Source organism: Macrobrachium nipponense, chromosome 21, assembly GCF_015104395.2.
Source record: "Macrobrachium nipponense isolate FS-2020 chromosome 21, ASM1510439v2, whole genome shotgun sequence".
Classification (NCBI taxonomy): domain Eukaryota; kingdom Metazoa; phylum Arthropoda; class Malacostraca; order Decapoda; family Palaemonidae; genus Macrobrachium; species Macrobrachium nipponense.
The window spans coordinates 69,049,672-69,072,515 of NC_087212.1; the positions used below are offsets into that span (position 1 = coordinate 69,049,672).

At 39.1% G+C, this 22,844-nt stretch overlaps 1 protein-coding gene across 2 annotated transcripts in view; it reads right to left on the bottom strand.

Moving 5' to 3' along the window:
* LOC135198126 (ceramide kinase-like) overlaps positions 1–22,430 on the bottom strand; it is a 91,903-nt gene extending 69,473 nt beyond the window's left edge. Inside the window, exon 1 of one of the 2 annotated variants that reach the window (XM_064225598.1) lies at positions 21,995–22,430. In XM_064225598.1, coding sequence (XP_064081668.1) covers positions 21,995–22,100 — 106 coding nt within the window. In that variant the 5' untranslated portion in view covers positions 22,101–22,430. Of the gene's footprint in view, positions 1–17,492; positions 17,509–21,994 lie in introns of those variants that run through there. The other variant, XM_064225599.1, reaches the window with a different exon arrangement.
* Positions 22,431–22,844: the final 414 nt, after the last annotated feature.

Genomic DNA, 22,844 nt, shown 5'->3' on the forward strand with positions numbered 1-22,844 from the left:
ATTTCTACAACAAAACAACAAAAAAACTAACTGTCTTCAAAATCTTTCAAATTTATAATTAAAATATTATTTTTAATAAACGTAGGTACACCCAAATTATACATTACGTAAATATGAAAACAGACATTTATTTATATATGTATACATAATGTTTTATCAGTGATGATTTTCTACCATTTGGCATTTGCATCAGCAACTGCTTTTAGAATATACCTAATATATTATATACATATTATATATATATATATATATATATATATATATATATTGTCATATACACAAACACAAAGACCCAATGGATGTTTTGGTATTATAGCTAATATCGCTAAGTCATTCCCATGTTCATGATGACTGGTTATATTAACGTTTTTTTACTCCTATTCCTCAAGGTTCCATTTCCGAGAGAGAGAAAGAGAGAGATAAAAATCATTATGGGAATCAGAGGCTTTTTGAAAAATACAATAGTTACACCATTAGTTATTTTACAATTTTATTGCCATTGTTGTTGTTTTTGTTAGAGAGAGAGAGAGAGAGCTTGTCAGAGCGATGATAGCTCACATTAACAAATACACTAGCAGGCAAACTTTGTGTAAAAGGGTGGGAAACACAGACCGGTGTATATTGGGTAGAATAATGTGGGAGGGGGGGGGGGAGTAGGGTTCAACGTCATGCACGGGACGTCCTTCAAAACCCCTCAGCCTCACCTCTAACTCCCCCAACCCCCATCCCTTCAGCCTGGATACTTGTTTTTAAAGATCATTAATTTCACGTAAACAGAACCTTCTATTGAAATAAAAATACAATAAAAACTAAAAACTCAAAAATGGCCTCAAATCCCACAACCCGACTGATAGCACCGCCACCTGTTGCTCTCTCTCTCTCTCCCTCTCTCTCTCTCTCTCAGGTAGTTACCACACAATCCAGCCGTTGCTGCAACATTCTACTGGCCTGGAACTTTTTTTATTTTTTTTTTATTTTTTGCAGCGCCGAAGTTGCTTTCAGCTTCTCGCTCGAATAATGAACCCTCTCTCTCTCTCTCTCTCTCTCTCTCTCTCTCTCTCTCTCTCTCTCTCTCTCTCTCTCTCTCTATATATATATATATATATATAAATTACTATATATATATATATATATATATTATATATATATATATATATATATATATATATACATATATATATAATATATAATTACCTTTACCTCTACCGTCAATAAAAAATGAACCCCCTGGGGGGGGCGTCAGTGCACCTTACGCAGTGCACTGTAGGCATTCCTTACAAATTTCTTTGCAGCGTCCCATCGGGCCCTAGCTGCAACTCCTGCCATTAGGTAATTTTATCCTAGCTACAATTCTTGGAAAGGATTGTAATATAGAGGAGGTATATAAATTCATAGATTGTCTACGTAGGAACTTATATATATGAACAAGATTTTTATATACATATATTTATAGTTATTTTTATGAAATTTATTAAAAATTTAATTTTTTCTTTTTAATTTATTTCGGTGTCAATTACCTAAATGTTGTGACGCCAGGTTTAATAGACACAATCAATCAAACCTTTTACTGTACTTCCGTTCATATTTTCTTTCTGCTATCTTATTTTCCACCCTGTCTTTACAACTGTTTCAGCATTATTTTCAGCAGTGGATGACCTCACAGGTCCCAGTGCTTGGCCTGTGGCCTACATTTTATACTCAGTTCAGTTCAATAAACCCACAACAAAGGCGGCGTCTGCAAAAGCAACAAAGATGGCGTCTGAAAAAACAACAAAGATGGTGTCTAGAAAAAAAAAAACAAAGATGGTGTCTGAAAAACAAGAAAGATGGCGCCTGAAAAAACAAAGATGGCATCTCAAAAAAACAAAGATGGCATCTCTAAAAAACAAAGATGGCGCCTGAAAAAAACAAAACAAAGATGGCGTCTGAAAAAAAAAAACATCTGAAAAAAAAAACAAAGATGGCGTCTGAAACAAACAACAACAAAGTGCGGCGTTCCCTCCATCCCTCATCGGCTGGATCAAGTCGTTACACAATCCACAAAAATTTGGAGGACCTGCGCCTCTAGAGCGTGGGCGTGGCTGATCCGCCACGTCACAAGAAGCTCCCCCCCCCCCCCCCCCCCCCCCCCCCCCCCAAAAAAAAAAAAAAAAAAAAAAAAAAAAAAAAAAAAAAAAAAAAAAAACCAGGCGGCGGTAAAACGACAGCTCACCTTGAACAAATGACCACGACAATTAGCTAAAAGAACAAGCCCAGCATGAGTCGCACAAAAGGACAAGAAAATCAACAAAACAGACTAGATAAAAAAAAGAACAAAATGAAAAAATAGATAAAAGAAAGAAAAAATGCTATATATACAATAGCTAAGGAATAAAACAAGAAAAAATTCAATACTATAATAAAATAGACAAAACACAAAACAAGAAAATATTCAATAATATAAAAGAGATGAAAAAGAAAACAAAAAAGTAAATAAAATAAAATAGATAAAAGTAAAAAAAATAAAATAAAAAAAATCTAGATAAAATCAAAACAAGAAAAAAATAAATAAACAGCTAAAAAAAATCTTTTTAAATAAAAAAACAAGAAAAAATTGGGACGTGATAGATCAGGGAACTTCTGATCTCACCTTAAATGCCTCTAAAAGCCTAAAAAGGGCTGCTTTTAATAACATTGAAATATATATATATATATATATTATATATATATATATATATATATATATATATATATATATATATATATATATATATTATATATATAGTTGTTTCACTTTAACACGGGCCCAATAACTGTTCGAGAGAGAGAGAGAGAGAGAGAGAGAGAGAGAGAGAGAGAGAATCACTCGCTGGACAAAAACCTTGCTGTCCTTAGAAACCCGAAAAAAACCAGGGAGGGCGGGGGGGGGGGGATAAGAGAAGCAGGGGAGGAGGGGAGAGAGAAGAGAGCAGTCACACGACCTTGCATAACCACTTGCTCTGACGTATAATCCTATTTCCCATCAGAGCTCAGTTCTTTCCTGACACTTACCGCAGCAGTTCATGGCAAATATAATCGTTTCTGTATAAAAAAAACGTCGCAACTGTGGTGTCGAAAGCAACTGAACTGATTTAATTCGCTGTTTTACGATATTTTTCAAGTTGGTGGAGTCTTCAATGAACTTGGTCTTAACACGTCTGGTATTGTCCCGCTAGGTAACGTTCTAGGACCGCCCTTAGTACCGACTGCTGTACTAGAAAACAACACTGGACAGTAAACCGTATAGACCTGAGGCAGTCACCAGCTATCCCAGCAAATTTAAACCGCTACTGCCCTTAACATATTTACCTATACATTTTGTGGTTTACTGAGCGGATAACGGTGATGATAAACACCGACAATATTAACATTTTATCAATTAGGCGACCTCGTACCGTGCCTCATATTCTCTTATTCGCTGACTGCACGCTTCTTCTATGCAGTATATAATGAAGCATAATTAATGCTGTAAGAAATTTATGACTAACTATCATTAAGCCACAAAGATGTCTTAACTTTTTTTTTATAACTACGCTTAATTCTCTAAGCATTGATTCTGGACGAGGAAATATAAATATGGAGAAACTCCTACCTCTCCAGGTGGGATTCGAACCTACGATCACGACGGAAATGATGTGGCTGCTGATAGATGTCACGAAAGAACACATCTGCAGGTTGAGATTGCTTAACTTACACCTGTCCTCTGACAAACACTTGATACACACTCTCCCTCCCTGTCTAAAACCCACATTGCTCGACACTTATCAAGACATTCTCTTCTCTGTGTTACTGTCAATCAAACAAAACCATGCCCCTTACTTTGTACACTTAATAACCTATGTCATTCTTACACATATATACTACATCTGACAGAACAATGAATTCTCACCCAATCCTTAGGCACTTTTCCCTCTTCCAGACAAGCCTTAGCAGACACAGTCAGCCACTCAATCACATTATCATCACTTGTACTCTTTCCAGCCCCTCATAGCTTTCCATTATTTTATGTTGTAATCTCACTTTTGCATCATCAACATTCACCTCCACAAACATTCTAGAATGTTCACCTAATTATATATATCCATTGCACTCAATTCTAGTGACATAAGACAACATTTCCCTCTGATGGCATTATTCCATTTGTATCCTTTCTGCAAAAGAACACTATGATTAATGTCCATTTCTTACCCAGTAAGACTTTTTTTTTTTGTTTCCTCTAAATAATTAACAGGTAAGAATTTTTTTGTTTCCTCTAAATATGTGATTACATTCACCGCTGTGTTGTCATTAACTTCATTTTGTGTCACATTGTTTGGTTTTATGTACAGCTCTCCAGAGGGATGATTATTGTACGTTTTCAAATGAAGGTGCTTCTTAAATCTTATAATTGTCTTTTAGAGTTTTCTCGTCAGAAGTGTTTTTAATTTTTTTTTTCAAACCTGCTCTCTTCTCGTATGATCTTCACTTCAGCCGGTAGTATTTTGATGTCTTTAGTCTTGGTGCTCAATGTACTATAGTAGATTCATATCAGTCGCGCATTTCATGTCTAGGCCAGTCCCTTACGGCACTCCTGATTGGCTGTTGATAAGCCAATCACAGGGCTGGAAACTCTCAGTCTCTCTCGAGAGTTCACATAGGCAGGATGTATATGTGTACCTCTCCTGAGGGATACTTTTAAAAGACGTATCCCTCAGGAGCGGTGGAAGATGCATCCTGCCTATGTGAACTCTCTCGATAGACTGAGCGTTTCCAGCCCTGTGATTGGCTTATCAACATCCATTCAGGAGCATCGTAAGGGACTGGCCTAGACATCAAATGCACGGTTGATGTGAATCTACTATAGCTTACTTTTGTAAACGTAATTTCCGGCTACCCTGAGACGACTTTTGAGCAATTGCATAACTGGCACCTCATGTGGCGTTTACGCAAAACATGCTGTCCTACATCTGCGACATTTTGCTTCAAGCAAAAGTCAAGCAGGAAACAAAAATACGCATGAGAAAGGCTACGGTGACACACTTCATTTTTTGCCAGATACATTATTCGTAGAAAGCGTCACAACTTCAAAGCTGACTGAGAAAAGATACTTAGAATACATATAATACATATAATATTAAGTTAAATTAAATTAAACTGTCGTTCTTACATGATGAAATGATCAGTTTCTGTTTAGCCAAGCCCAAGAGAGTAAGCTAAGCGTCGAAAGTTCAGGGAAACACGACAGAAATTAAGAATACGCGAGTTATCGCTTTTGACAACAGTATAATTCTAAATAAAAAAAAATAATAATAATAATAATAAAAAGGGACTCAGGATATCCGTTTGACTTGTTTCCTCTGACTGTGTGCGTACAAGTCGCCTCAAACTTCTTAAAATGTAACTACGTCACGCATACAGTTCTGTATCTATAGGAAAGTCCACCTAGCTTTGCAGCTGGCTAGTTCTCGAAGGGGAAATGAAGTCACACTAGTTAATAGTCCATTATTCTCGTTAGCATTAACGTTTTACCGTCAATATCAATATCAGTTAGTGTAATAATTCCATTACAATGCATTACAAGGTTAACTGATATTTATTATGCATGAAGAGTTAAAGTCTAGACATTGCCAAACGCATCCTCAAGGGTCAGACAATACATAAAATGACAGAACCAGTCTTTTACAATGGCCACCGTGTTATTCATAGCCAAATTCACACGAAGAATAATAATAATAATAATAATAATAATAATAGCAGTAGTATTAGTAGCATGAGTCTTGAAATGGAGAAAAAATATCCACAGTTATGTACATAGGCTATACATAACTGTAGATTTGCTTCTCCAATATATAATAATAATAATAATAATAATAATAATAATAATAATAATAATAATAATAATAATAATCTCAGGCTGTTGGTTACTGTCGTTGTGGTGGTCAGTTGCTGGATGACGACCTCCAAGTACCTGACCGTCTACCCCTTCAATTGGGTTGAATACCTGGCTGCCGGACGAAGCTCCTCTGTTGCCAGAGGTTCCATTTACGTCGTTGTCGTTTATTCCTTCATTTCTTAACATCATTGCTGAGTTTTGCTATTTAACCCGTAGCTGGACCCTACCCCATCAGGGATAGGTACTCATTTACAGCTGAGTAGACTGAGGAAATTATGGTAAAGATCCTTTCCCAAGGAATCAACGCCGAGGAGAGCGGTCACCCATCCAATGACTGACCAGCCTCAATGTTGCTTAACCAGACCATTGACGACCTAACCCACTCTGCCACGGCGCCACATAAGTATCAAGATCTGAAAATAGAAATAAGAAGGATATGGGATATGCCAGTAAAATTGTAGCCATAATCATAGGAACACTAAGCACGATCCCAAGATCCCTGAAAAGGAATCTAGAAAAACTAGAGGCTGAAGTAGCTCCAGGACTCATACAGAAGAGTGTGATCCTAGAAACGGCGCACATAGTAAGAAAAGTGATGGACTCCTAAGGAGGCAGGATACAACCCGGAACCCCACACTATAAATACCACCCAGTCGATTTGGAGGACTGTGATAAAAAAAAAAAAAAAATAATAATAATAATAAGGATTAAATTTGAAGCAATACATTAATCGCCACCAAGCGCGAAATTCAAAAGCAACTACCAAAATTTCCTATACATCATCCAACTCGTCGAATGAGGTGGGGGCAGCCGCACAGGGGAAATCGTGTACTGTATAAGGAAGGACTTTACAGCAGTTGACCAGTTAACTCTTACCAAACTAAAGTGAGACCCGAACCTCGTACTATTGCACAATGAAACGTGGCCTGGCAGATTTGCCTTCAAGTGGCCGTTTCCGCGGGTTGAGCAATGAAGAGGAACACTGACGTAAGTGGGAAACTTCGTGTGTAAACAAGTTCCAAGAAACTTATAGGACATTATAATGTTGTTACTTTCATTTTGCGAAGTTGTTCCACCGTGATAAAAAGCACTGCTCTACGATGTCAATTAATAACAATAAATCAATTCTTCATACTGTAAAAATTAAAATTTCTACGATAAAAAAAACAATGATCGCAGATTAATCATTTATACTGTCTCACAACTGTCCTTCTCAAGACGGGAAATACAGGCTATGCGTTGCTACAGTTCTCTTAACAACGGAAACCGGCGAACCTTAGGCCTACACTGTATAAGATCTTGGAAAAGGGGTGATTGGTCGTAAAGATATTATTACACACGTTCGTTTTTAGTCAACATGAGGGCATAATAAAGACGGAATTCTTCGGCGCATAAAGGAAAACCACTAAGGTGGACCAAAACCAAAGAATGTCGTGGTGGTTTCATATTTGGTTAAACTGGTAGCCTTAGTGGTTGACTATGGAATTACCGAGCGTTTTTATTTCTTAGCTAAAGAAGCGTTGTCAGCAGCTTTAGATTGGAGAAAGTAGCACCCTAGTGCCTGCATAGGTAACTGATGATATCTGGCAGTTTTTGAAAGGAAAATAGACCTCAATACGATTATTGATGACATAGTGGCCTCATTTGAAAAAATGTGGAGTCCCCAACTGACAGAATATGGAATTATTATATTAACGGAAAGCTAATCAGCATCTCGTCAAACCGTCTTCCCTACAAACACTGTGCCACTCACCTCTATCTTGCTTGCAAACACTCATACTTGATGATTACTGAACTTTTTTTTTTTTCAAAACTCCTTCTGCGCCATCTGCCCATCACTTTCTAGGTTTACTAATCGGTTTTCCTCAAAATACTTCACCAACACACCGTCCTCCATTCTTTCTACACGACTGATCCCTCTCGGTTATAACATTTCCCCATCACCTCACCTATACTAAACTTTTCCTTGCATCAAAAGATCTTCACACTTCTCAAGCGTTCATTTCTAATTCCGTCACATATACAAATTATGATTAACCTCACATTCTTCAATCTTTCTCTCGTCTGCATTCAATATCCACACTTCTCTTCCATAAAGGGATACCGGCTCATACATGAATAAGTTTTTATTTACCGTCCGTCCAAGGCCCACTGAACAGTCTACGTTAAGAGGTAGAAATTAATTTCCTCTCTCTTACTACTACCACTATCACTACTACTACTACTACTACTACTAGTACTACTACCACACAAACATTATATATATATATATATATATATATATATATATATATATATATATATATATATAATATATATATAATAAAAGGAGCCTATAAAAAACGCCAAAATATAGAAAGTACTATATTTCAAAGACTGTCTCCTCTCTGAAAAAAAAGTAGTACTAACTTTCTATATTTTGGCGTTTTATGGGCTCCTTTTATTAGATGGAATTCTGTTGTAACAGAACACTTTTACCGCCAGGCATGAATATATATAAGATCACTATCAAGAAACGTCATCTGGCCTTTTCCTTCAGTGAGCTCTGTGGGACCCCGTTACAGTACAGAGAGGCACAAACTATGCGTAAGAAAGCAACAAGCAGCAATTAACATTCGCCAAGCGATACCAACCATCCCTTTGCGGGCAAGAGATCCCCGGAAATAGCAAAACTCTCTCCTCTCTCTCTCCTTCATCGTCTCCTCGTCTCCTCATCGCATCTCTCTCTCTCTCTCTCTCTCTCATGGGACAGCTTGAACTTACTTTGGCGAGCAAAGGCCACTGGAACCTGAGAAACAAAATTTAATATTAATATATTATATAATAATAGTTATCTATATATATATATTATATATATATTATCTATATATATATATTCTAATTGCACTCTTAGAAGCAATTCTAAAGGAACCTAAACGACTAAGAACGTTGTCTTCAATATTGTTCAAGGGTATATTATTACTCAATGATGCTTTCAACAAAATTGGAAAATAAAAAAATAAACTGAAAAACAAAATGTGAAAAAAAATTGAGAACTCGGAGAGAGAGAGAGAGAGAGAGAGAGAGAGAGAGAGAGAGAGAGAGAGAGAGAGAGAGAGAGAGAGTTTCTAAGGAAAAATTTAAAATGAGTTAGTATACTCAGTGAATATAAGAATCTATGATACACAAAGAACAACTACAACAGTTGAATTTAATAAGCGTAACACAAAACCACCTTTGATAATAAAGCAAATGATATACCTATACGCCAGATTCATCATCAAACAGGAAATTTAATCAATAAAAACATAAACGAACGAAGGGTCCATTTGTACTCCTGACTTCGACGAAGACTTCCGCCCTACTGTGTAGTATATGGGAGGCAATAAAGCCGCCACACGCTTATACTAGACAGCCCTCCGCATTGGCTATTGTTTTCTTAATATTTTTTTTTCATTTGAATCTTTTGTTGGTTAATAAGTTCTTCCTGCTCCCATACAATATGTCTGGCTGGCGTTACAGGAATCTCAACTCTTCATGTAATGAACAGGCCGACAGTGTTTGAGTGCAGTCTACCAAAGACTGCCTACATTGTTGAAAATAAATGACCAGTAACTTTAGCGCTGAACTGTAAGACATCAATGCAGCGTTGTAATCAGTGTCTTATGACACCTGGGAGTACATCTCAAACTAACCCCATTGATTCGACTCTTGAATGGCGAACAATAAAATATAGTGAGGAAATGTCTGAGATAACTTGGTAGAGGGAACAAAACTGAGATGTTGGTGTGACTTCTGAATAACCGTTAAGAGGCCGTGATAGTCTTCTGTGTAGAGGATTCGTCACTGATTCAGCAGTTCAAGGATACGTGCGGTAGTGACTTTTGTCGTATTTCTCTGCAGCCACTTCGTACATGAAAAACGGTACAGGTTTACTGCTTGGGAAGAAGTGACGTGATTTCGAGGGTAGAAGGGCTGCTATCTGCAAATCATTCATTACGGTGAGCGGGCTACTTTGACTTTTTAGCTACGCGTCAGCTCCGAGTGGCTTACATAGTACTACAGTAGATTCACATCAACCGTGCATTTGATGTCGAGGCCAGTCCCTTACGACACTCCTGATTGGCTGTTGATAAGCAAATCATAGGGCTGGAAACTCTCAGTCTCTCTCGAGAGTTCACATAGGCAGGATGTATAGTCCACCTCTCTTGAGGGATACGTATTTCATAAGTATCCCTCAGGAGAGGTGGAACATACATCCTGTCTATGTGAACTCCCGAGAGAGACTACGAGTTTCCAGCCCTGTGATTTGCTTATCAACAACCAATCAGGAGTGTCGTAGGGTACTGCCCTAGACATCAGATGCACGGCTGATGTGAATTTACTATAGCACCTTGGAGGTCACGCGTAGATAACAGGCCAAAGTAACACCTTACGGTGCTTAATGGTGACAGCGAAGAGAAACTACAGAGGCAGTTTAAAAGTTTGTATAAGCGTTTGGAAGAGAACAGAGTTGAACGATAACTGATGATACAAGGGCACTGGAAAGATACAGCAATGAATATCAACCTGCTTGGCAACGGAGCAATGTAGTAACGCAATGAAGTTAATATGTTAGCACAAGTGTAAAAAAAAGAGGCTTGGATACACGACAGGAATGGAGGATAGGTAGGTGAGAATGGTGTTTAATACAGAAAACCTGGAAGGAAGGAAAGAGAGAGGACGTTAGGTAAATAAGGAGACCTGCGTATCTGAACAGAGGGGCCTTATAAGACCATAAGTATAAGACTGTATGCAATGATCGAGCATTCTCACGATGCTGAAATGTGTTACAGTCAACGTAAATGTATAAAATCGTCAACGATCAAAGACTCGTACTGGATAATGAATCGTTAGTATAGCTATATGTGGAAATGTCTGTCCAAGTATATATGTGAAAATGTCTGACCAAGAGAAAAAGTCAGTACTAATCTAAGTATAGTTTGCATTTGTAGGAAAACGCTAAAAGCTTCATTTATCTGGAATCCTAAGACAAAAATGGATTGGGACGTTAAACCTAAATCAGCTGCATTGTTAAAAAAATAAATAAATAAAACAATAACAACAACAAGAGGGTGGAGGATGACTGAGACGCAAAGCTAAGTCAGCTGCATTGTTTTCAAGAGCAAGATCTCCTGAATGACTATGTTGTTGTTGTTGTATTAAGCCAACAACTTCTTGTTTTTCCCTTGTTCGGCCCGTAGTGAATGACCAAGTCGAACTCTAATTTAATAGATTGCTGAGGAACAATTCTCTCTCTCTCTCTCTCTCTCTCTCTCTCTCTCTCTCTCTCTCTCTCTCTCTCTCTCCAGCACAAGCCATGTATATACAATTTTGGGGGAAACGTGCCGTAAAACCAGATCGAAAAGTTCAACCTTTCCCTACCTGTGACATTTGAACAAGGCCTTGAATAGCAAGACCCACTACCGAGCGATACTGACGTCATCGGGAACGGCCTCTTTTGTCTCTTCGAAGACTAATGGACTGATACAGGGAGACGACAAGATCATTATATAAGAACTGAAGTCGTCATTCCAGGGCTAAGGGTTAGTCAAGTGTTGGATTATTATTATTGTTATTATTACTACTCAGTTGATGAAAATATTCATATATAACAAGCCCACAGGGACCACTGACTTGAAACTCAAGCTTCCAAGAATATGGTGCCCATTACGGAATAAAAAAAAAAAAAAAAAAAAAAAAAAAAAAAAAAAAAAAAAAAAAAAAAAAAGAGAGAGTGAGAGATCCCACTCATTAAACAAGAAAAAATAAACCAGTAAAGAGATGAATGTATAAAAATGTACTAAAATACCAGAACAGCATCACGGTTAATAACGAACTGCATTTTCGCCTGAACGTCTTCCGGAGTTCCATGTGCACGACATCCTCTGCACTTGTGAGAGCTAACCTCGAAAGCAACTTGACTACTACACAAACAGGGTCCAAAAGCACTGGACTACCTTGACACGAGGCGCTTTCGAGCCGCACGAACTGACTGCAAACTTCCAGGAAGGAACGTAGCCTATAACTGCCAAGCAATACGGGTGTTACTATTACTATTATTATTATTAGCATAGTTTAACCGATCACCCATATGTCGGTCAGATCCAAATGTAAAATTCATGGCAAAGACCAGGTGCTATAGGCTATCAGGTAGTAGATTCACATCAACCGTGCATCTGCTTTCTAGGCCAGTCCCTTACAACGCTCCTGATTGGCTGTTGATGAGCCAATCACAGGGCTGGAAACTCTCAGTCTCTCTCTCGAGTGTTCACATCGGCAGGATGTATATTCCACCTCTCCTGGGGGATACTTTTGAAAGACGTATCCCTCAGGAGAGGTGGAACATACATACATTCTGCCATTGTGAACTCTCTCTCGAGACTGAGAATTTCCAGCCCTGTGATTGGCTTATCAACACCCAATCAGGAGCGTCGTAACGGACTGGCAGTTTCACTATGAATTATTTGTTAGAAGAGAGCGGAGAGTAAGATGGAAGAAAGAATATGAACGGGGGTGAAAGGAGTTGCAGCTAGGGACGCTGCAAGGAATCTTACGTAATGCCTACCGTGCACCACACTGAATGCACTACTCCCCCCTAAGGGGTCTTTTAGATCAGGTACACGCAGGTTATGATCAGCAGTTATAGAGCATTGTATAGCGACAAGGAACCACGACAATGCTCCAGATTCCAGAGAGAGAGAGAGAGAGAGATGATTGGCCATTTTCAGCAGACCGATTAGTTCCGTGTTGGTTACACAATTAGCTTTGCGTGATACTATCTCTCTCTCTCTCTCTCTCTCTCTCTCCAAAGGGTCACTCGATGAATGGATTCGCTGACAGTCTGATTGCCGTCACAACCTACGTAAACATTTCGACTACTAAAGATTCCTATAGAGCGAAATTGGTCACAGAAATTGGATCTTTCTTCGATACTGTACCCCCAGGGATTTCCGGGGGTCGTTAACTAAGACTAATATTTCCCTAGGGTCGTTAGCTAGGACGAATATTTCCCTGGGGTCGTTAGCTAGGACGAATATTTCCCTGGGGTCGTTAGCTAGGACGAATATTTCCCTGGGTCGTTTAGCTAGGACTAGCTAAGGACGAATATTTTCCCTGGGTCGTTAGCTGGACGAAATATTTCTCGGGGGTCGTTAAGCTAGGAACGAATATTTCCCTGGGTCGGTTTAGCTAGGGGACGAAATCTCTGGGGTCCGTTTTAGCTAGGACGAATATTTCTCTGGGGTCGTTAGCTAGGACGAATATTCCCCTGGGGTCGTTAACTAGGACGAATATTTCCCTGGGGTCGTTAGCTAGGACGAATATTCCCCTGGGGTCGTTAGCTAGGACGAATATTTCTCTGGGGTCGTTAGCTAGGACGAATATTTCCCTGGGGTCGTTAGCTAGGACGAATATTTCTCTGGGGTCGTTAGCTAGGACGAATATTTCTCTGGGGTCGTTAGCTAGGACGAATATTTCTCTAGGGTCGTTAGCTAGGACGAATATTTCCCTGGGGTCGTTAGCTAGGACGAATATTTCCCTGGGGTCGTTAACTAGGACGAATATTTCTCTGAGGTCGTTAGCTAGGATGAAAATATTTTCTATGGGGTTCGTTAGCTACGGACAATATTTCTGGTGTCGTTAGCTAAGACGAATATTTCCCCGGGTTCGTTAGCTAGGACGAATTATTTCCCTGGGGCGTTAGCTAGGACGAAATATTTTCCCGAGGTTCGTTAGCTAGGGACGAATATTTCTCTAGGGGTCGTTTAGCTAGGACGAATATTTCCTGGGGTGGGGTCCGTTAGCTAGACGAATATTTCTCTGGTCGTTAGGTAGAACGAATATTTCTCTGGGGTCGTTAGCTAGGACGAATATTTCCCTGGGGTCGTTAGCTAGGACGAATATTTCCTTCGAATTAGCAGGAAACGAATTTATTCTCTAGGGGTCGTTAGCTAGGACGAATATTTCTCTAGGGTCGTTAGCTAGGAGGGAACGAATATTTTCTCTAGTCGTTAGCTAGGACGAATCTTCCCCTGGGGTGGGGCGTTAGCTAGGATGAATATTTCCTGGGGTCGTAATAGGCACGAATAATTTCCCCTCGTGAGGCGTTAGCTAGGATGAATATTCTCTGGGGTCGTAGCTAGATGATCTTTTCTCTGGGGTCGTTAGCTAAGACGAATATTTCCCTGGGGTCATTAGCTAGGACGAATATTTCCCTGGGGTCGTTAGCTAGGACGAATATTTCCCTGAGGTCGTTAGCTAGGACGAATATTTCTCTGGGGTCGTTAGCTAAGACGAATATTTCCCTGTTGTCGTTAGCTAGGACGAATATTTCTCTGAGGTCGTTAGCTAGGACGAATATTTCCCTGGGGTCGTTAGCTAGGACGAATATTTCTCTGAAGTCGTTAGCTAAGACGAATATTTCCCTGGGGTCGTTAACTAGGACGAATATTTCTCTGAGGTCGTTAGCTAGGACGAATATTTCCCTGGGGTCATTAACTAGGACGAATATTTCTCTGAGGTCGTTAGCTAGGACGAATATTTCCCTGGGGTCGTTAGCTAGGATGAATATTTCTCTGGGGTCGTTAGCGAGGACGCATATTTCTCGAGGGTCGTTAACTAGGACTAATATTTCTCGAGGGTTGTTAACTAGGACTAATATTTCTCGAGGGTAGTTAGCTAGGACGAATATTTCTCTGGGGTCGTTAGCTAGGACGAATATTTCTCTGGGGTCGTTAGCTAGGACGAATATTTCTCTGGGGTCGTAGCTAGGACACATATTTCTTGAGGGTCGTTAACAAGGACTAATATTTCTCGAGGGTTGTTAACTAGGACTAATATTTCTCGAGGGTTGTTAACTAGGACTAATATTTCTCGAGGGTCGTTAACTAGGACTAATATTTCTCGAGGGTTGTTAACTAGGACTAATATTTCTCGAGGGTCGGTTAACTAAGGGGAACCTAATTTAATTTCCTCCCGAGGGTCTTTACTAGACTTAATATTCCTCGGGGAGGGTCGTGAACTAGGACTATATTTCTCGAGGTCGTAACTAGACTAATTTTCTCGAGGTCGTTAACTAGGCAACTAATATTTCTCGAGGGTCTTTTTGCTAGGACTAATATTTCTCGGGGTTGTTACTAGGACTAATATTTCTCGAGGGTCGTTAACTAGGACTAACATTTCTCGAGGGTCGTTAACTAGGACTAATATTTCTCGAGGGTCGTTAACTAAGACTAACATTTCTCGAGGGTCGTTAACGAGGCGTATATTTCTCGGGGGTAGTTAGCCAGGACGAACATTTCTCTGGGGTCGTTAGTTAGGACGAATATTTCTCGAGGGTCGTTAACTAGGACTAATATTTCTCGAGGGTCGTTAACTAGGTTTTAACTAGGACCTAACTTTCTCGTCGGTCGTTACAGCTAGTCGACGAATATTTCTGTCTCGTCGTCTTATCTAGGATTTGTATTTCCTAGGGATCGTTATCGAGGACTAATATTTCTCGGGAGTCATTATCTTTATAATATTTACAGCCCTTTGTTTATGGATAGATACTGGGTTAAAGCCTTTGGGGGGTCACTATCTAGGAGAGGTCCCATATTCGACTAAAGAATCATAGCTCATAGGTAGTACAGTAAGTTCCAAAACTGAAGCGACAAATTTCAGAGGATTTCGTTCGAAATTCACTAACTGGCAACTACAACTCGTAGCTGAACATTTTTTTTTCTACAGTGAAAGCTCTATCAAGCAAAATAAAGTTAACATATGATGCACAAATATCGAATCTATGATATTTATAACAACCATAAGAAACAATTACAGTAATAGTAATTATTTTAAAGTATAGTAATTACTTCAAACTATAGAAACGAAACAATTTGAAATTCTCGTTCAACACAGGATTACCAACATTACAAATGTATATTTCGAGCAATGTGGAAACAAATATTTAATATCATAGTGTATTATCAATTATTTTAGCGAAGATGCATAAAACCATGCAAGTATCATTAAAATGTAAAGGGAAAATCTCCGCGACATTAAACATAATCAACCATGAATGCACCTAGATTCAATAGATAAGTTGGGTGTGGTTGTTAGTTCTGATTCTAGCTTCTAGGACCGAGCATAAAACACCGTCTTCGAGAAAGGCTCTAACTGCTGCTGCTACTTTCAGGTGACTAGGCCTAGTTCCGGGCATTGCAAGGCTTACAATGCAGGGCCACTGTCTGTTATTTAGGCAAAGATAGAACCTTGAGGACCGATACCAGGACTTGTCCTTGCACCTGGGAAATAGACTCGCTATACAAAAAATAAGAAAGACGATCGTAAGCAACCAGAACGCCCGTAATATCACCACCTGGTAAAGTAGGGAGACGACAGACCCCAACCACCCCTCCCCCCTCTACCTTTACCTCTACCAACAATACTAACTCCACCTTTTTCTCTTCAACCTTTTACCTCAAATCTTTGAAGCATATCTCAACCGTGAAATTTAAGACTGAATTTGCGTAAGTGGGCGTATCATAAGAGAGTGAAATCACCCAAATTCATATTTCCACGGACAACCAGTAACCAGTTCAATCCAGTCAAGCATTATTGTATGAGTTTTTTGGGGATATATATATATATATATATATATAATATATATATGTGTGTGTGTGTGTGTGTGTGTGTGTGTGTGTGTATAAAGAAGCACCCGAGCATGACCAATAGGCCTAGTACTAGATTCTTAAAACAGACCTCTGGTTATTCCTGACTAGATAAAAAGGTCCTGAGAGAGAGAGAGAGAGTTGAGACGAGAGAGAGAGAGACGAGAGAGAGAGAGAGGAGAGAGAGAGAGAGAGCATAACAGGAGATACTCGAATTAAAATAATGCTCGCCAAGCATATTCACACTCCGGGTCGTATGGACAAGAATAGTCTCACTTATGCACTGAAAAAAAAAAAGTGGAAACCTACGAAAATACTTGTTTGGTGCGACCGTGAACGCAATTCCACATGCAAAAATTTGCACAATTGAGAAATTCGATGAAATTATTAACTAACCAGCTGGAAAATATATTTCCTTGATTCTTGAAATAGGCCTAACCATGTAACCAATGCTAAACGCGCATATAACTTGGATTTCGTTTTTTTTTTTTTTTTTTTTTTTACACCAACTTGTGTCTTACTTATATTTCATTTAATCAGATGCTAAACTTCTCTGTGCTTTATCAAAAGAAATCATAATAACTTTCGATATAACGCTATAAAAGTAGAAAGTTAATTTACAAATATTAGGCCAATGCTTATGCACTCTGTCCATACTGCCACTCTATGGTGAACACTTGATATCACACTTTGAGAGCCGCAGACGTTTCTTTGGGGAAAATCTTTTTTTTTTTCTTTTAATAAACAATTATTGAACTAACATTGATCATTCACTGGGAAAATATTTTCTGCGCTTATACAGTTGATCACTGATACGTATTATCAGATAAATAGGATGACAATAATTGGAATAAAATATACTAACTGGCAACCCCACGAGTTTCTAAAGAAGTACGATCAATTCTGAGATTTGTCGCTTCACTTCTGGAACTTACTGTACTATAGTAGATTCACATCAACCGTGCATTTGACGTCTAGGCCAGTCCCTTACGACGCTCCTGATTGGCTGTTGATGAGCCAATGACGAGGCTGGAAACTCTCAGTCTCTCTCGAGAGTTCACATGGGCAGGATGTACGTTCCACCTCTCTTTAGATACGTCAGGAGAAGTGGAACATAGATCCTACCCATGTGAACTCTCTCGAGAGACTGAGAGTTTCCAGCCCTGTGATTGGCTTATCAACAGCCAATCAGGAGCGTCGAAAGGGACTGGGCCTAGACATCAAATGCAGGGTTGATATGAATCTACCGTACCTCCCGACGGCTCTGAATCCCGATATTGTTGACAGAATTCGCACCAGCTGGGAACACCTTTGAGAGCGTTAAAACCAAACAACCTTAAGGACAAAAAGTGAAGGGGCGTCTCTGCAAGTGTCAACAGCTGCTGCTGAAGTTGGAGGTTGAGATATAATAGCAGGAACCTCGGTGTCGGTCTCCCGAACCAACTATAAGATTATACATACTTTTCCTCTTCAGGTCCTCCCTTATTCCCTACACGAGGAAAGAAGAGCGTAGTAAAGAATTTAGGCCAAGCGCTGAGGTCATTCACCGTTAAAGGGAAACTTGACATTAAGAATGTTTTAAAAGTCTAACAGGAGGAAAACCTCAAAGCAGTTGCACTAAAACAATTGTTAGAAAGGGTGGAAAACCCGATGGAAGAAAAAGAATATGAACCGAGGTATATATAATAAAAAAACAGTGAAAGTCGTTGCAGCAAGGGGCCGAAGGGCCACTGCAAAGACCCACTGAGAAATGCCTACAGTGCACCAAGTGATGTGCTCAGACGGCACTACCCCCGTGCGATGTATACATAAAGAAAGGCCCTTCGTCTTAAGACCAATACACACACACACACCAAAACTAATAATAATTAAACTGCAGGACACTTGGAAATCCCCTAGGCACGAAGCACTAACATTCTATTCGTGGTATGTAGGCCTACATATTATATACAAGTATGTGAAAATTCTATACCACAAGAAGTTCATTCACAATTCTTGAGTCAATGCGAAAATGTACATATAGTTAAACATTATATATACCTACATATACATATGTATATATACATATATATATACACACACACACAAACAAAAATAAAGTTGGATCTCTCAACCCGCACATTGACCCTCCTCTTACTGGTTTCTCTGAAAGGGATTCCTTCTCCTTTAAGGGAGCTGGTTGTCCCATGGAGACAAAAAGAAAAAAGAAAAAAAATACTTATCACCGAAACCAACATGGATTCCGTCAGCAAAAAAAAAAAAATCTCCCATCTCCGTCACTCTCACAGCAAAGTAAACAAATAACAACAGTTAAAACATATCAATATTAAATATATTCTATAAACCGAGCAACGCAAATCCACACAAACCAAACAGGACAATAACTACTGTATAATCAAGCGCTGCGGATTGCTAAAATGGCGTCTGATATGCATGACAAAACCTAGGAGAGAGAGAGAGAGAGAGAGAGAGAGAGAGAGAGAGAGAGAGAGAGAGAGAGAGAGGGGGGGGGGGGTTGCATCTTCTACCGAGAGCTTCGGGAAAAGGCCAGGGGTCACCACAACATGCCGTGTCATTCCCTGGAAAAAGACAGCCCAGATATAGGCATTACAATATTATAGATCTTCTATAATAAAGCCGCAGCCTAAGGATGGCAAGGTGCTGCTGCTGCCTGCCAGATGTATTCTTAATGGTGACACACACACACACGTGTATGTGTGTACAAGGGAGCGTACTGCGTAAAAATTATAGACCCATAGATACTAAACTAAAGTTGTGAACAAAATTATATCCAAACAAGTAATATAATCTACCAATCATCTTACTAGAAAAAACTAAATACGGTTCTCAGTCGCCTATGCTATCGTTCTTGTGAGTGTGTGTGTAGAGCTTAGGCCTATTCCCTAAAACAGGGAGGGTTTTGCTAGCGCATATGCCTCCTTATACACCGCACAGCCAAGGGTCCCCACATCTTGCATTTTCAATCCAAAGTAGCCCGCAAATCACAGAAGGTAAAAATATGACTTACACGGGCTTCTACGCTGTCCCAAATTTGTCAACAGGCAAAGGATTATCGTCAAAGTCAAGATGCAGGGACCGGGTAAGCAGTCTTCGCCAGTTATAGACTCCACTCCAGTAACCCCGCCTCCATAACCAGAGAGCCCAACTATCTTTCAGGTTTCGTTGGGTTTTGCTGACCCTTCGCCTTTCCTAAGACGCTCGATAAATTGTCTTCAAGAGTGGCCCTTTACTCATGCTATACCGTAAATTAATTTATCTCTCTCTCTCTCTCTCTCTCTTTGAAACAGAGAATGATGTCAATTCAGGCATATTTATCTCTCAAATTATTTATAATTTGAATATTTAAACTCTAAGACCTATGCATATATATATATATATATATATATATATATATATATATATATATATATATTATATATATATATATACGTCTCTCATCAAAAGGAGACTATTCACTAAACTAGCAATCAAATTTCAGAATAGCATTTGACACTTCTTAAAAAAAGTAAATATATATATATATATATATATATATATATATATATATATATATAGTATATATATATATATATATATATATATATACGTATATATATACACACATATATAAATGGTACCTGATGAAAAAAACAAATATATGTTAGCAACCAATCAATTCTCCTTTAGCTAAACACAAATGGAGGTTACTTTGCAAACTGGATTATAAGCGATTAAAGAACTAAACGTTTGCACAAACATTCAGATGGGCATAATTTAGTATAGTATATAAATTAACCTAGACCACCCATCTTTGTAATGACAAGAAGAAAAATGTACTCTGTTAAACTTTTCACAACAATCATCCTGACGAAGGGTTTCTTCCATGCTCAGAATTTGAGTGGTTTCAGTAACCTATGAAAGCTTAACATTATCAATCAATGGCGTCCATGCAGCACCTTTCAAAAGTGTGATCAATATTAGCTTTCCGGTCTGAGCTCTCTCATTCCGAAGCTAGTTTTTTTTTTTTTTTTTTTTTTTATCCTTTGGGTCTGCCGTGACTAATATAACAATCGAAATCATAGTTTCCTATAGTATCTGGGTTCCTTATTAAGAATTTACCGTTATTTTTGGGGGGTCGACTGCAATCAACCCCCAGGGGCTAATAATAAACACGGCGAAATGCATTGGACGCCCCAATTCCTGTCGTATTTGCAGGACCGCTCCTTGCAATCCGTGTGGAGTTATTGCCTAGAATTACCATTACACCGAATTCTAGCGACCAACTGTCCATATTCAACGTACATTATTTTCATCGTTGGCAAATTCACAATAAAAAGTAAACAGAGAGAGAGAGAGAGAGAGAGAGAGAGAGAGAGAGAGAGAGAGAGAGAGAGAGCGATCACCAATAAAATCTGTAGGGGAGGGGGTTGCTTTCAGCCAATGAGGTTTTGAAGGAGAAACATTCCACCCGTCTTGTTCAACACACGTCGGTTGGTGGAGGGGGGGAGGGGGGGGGGGAGATGAAAGGGGGTGGAAGAAGGAGATGAAAGACGAAACTCAACACCCCAGGCCCTATTCGGGGGAGGGGGGATGGTTGGGAGCCGGATCCAGGGAAACAATGGTAGAGGGTCTCGGTTGACAGAGCAAAAAAAAAAAAAAAAAATGCAATCATGTGATAGTACTTTTTGGAGAATCTCAAATGCCGGAAAAAAATGCGGCGTAAGTAATTTCATTATATCTGCTGATTGTGTTTAACATCTGAGGGACAACGAGTTAACATAAAAAAATAAATAAAAAGTTTTAAATTGTTAGAAGAAATTAGAGGAAATCTTAAAACGCCTTTTCGATGTAATATTGATGTGTTACTAGTTTTCCGAGCAATCCCGAAGGTAGACTACACACCATTAAAAATACACATTTTCCTTTAACAATACCTAATTCCCCACACCAACAATAAAAATTACAATGCATAATAATGAATAGTCACATGTGCTTACGCATGAAGGCTATCGCTACCTATACTTGCAACAACCGTAACTAGGTAGTAGCGTCATTTTGAAGTTGCCTGTGGTAAAGAAAAAAAATTAAAAAAAACTTGGCCTAATTTCCAGCTAAGATACATGTCGTCGCTTCATTATATAAAAATAAGAGGAATAAATGTCCAATCTTGACAGCTTCGCCTAAGCAAACGTCAAGATCCCATTGTAACAAGCCAAAACTAAACTGAATATCTAAGCATCCTGGTTGAGGCTTCATTATAGTTGCAGCATGCTAGGCTATGGCGTACATTTCCCTTCCTTAAAGCGAGTCAGACACTACTACTACTCAGCATCCTGACGGATATCCGAAGCAATAATATCAGCTCATTCATAAAAATGACTTATGACGACAACGAGGTTCTGCTGGAATTTGAAATATGGCTCGAGATTATACTCACAGTCAGGTGTACCCTCTGGTTCCCAGCTGATTCCATCGTTCGTCAAGGTAACTTTGCATCGCTTGTTCAGGATGTAAAACGTCCCTTGAAGATGCATGGCAGACATCTAGTCTGGCTGGCGAGGGTGGATTTAATTAAAGAGATGGTAGCCTGTTTTTCAAACGCCTTCCATAATCACTCACTCTAGCTATCTGTAATCCGCGCCATTTCTGCGAGTGGTTATTAATTGCTATTCGATAGATTTGCTTTCACGCAAGTAATTCTACGGATGAAATAATTCCTTTCACCGAAATAAAATCGCACTCGTGGATAGTAAAATTTTTTATCACAGGAAACGGCACATTATTAACACTACAAAACGCAATAACAGTTATAAACGACGGAAAGCACGATAACGTGCACCATACTCCTACGAGTACCTGACCAACACTGTTTATTTTGCTGGTGGTCCGTTCCGTTTTCTTTTAAATCCCGCCGTACTCCACGCGGCGAGTTTACTTGAGTTGCCATGTAACATTTTCTCAGAGATATATCCAGATGCGCATGTAACTGGTTATAATTCAATGATTGATATATCCAGACCCCCCTTTTATATCAAATTTCATCCTTGCATCCCCATCGTCAAATGAATAGGTAGATGTATCCTTTTTTTACTACCCTTAGGAAGAGGATATAAACAGGAATTTCAACTTTTGCTGTGATGTTGAAAATATCGCAAATATTAATTTTAAATACAATGTTAAAGTTGTAAAGGACTGTTGGGATAATGGAATGAACCTGGGCATTTAACTATATTCTTATTAGTGTCAAGCGTGCGTGTACTATGTGTGTGCGTATTTTAGGATAATTA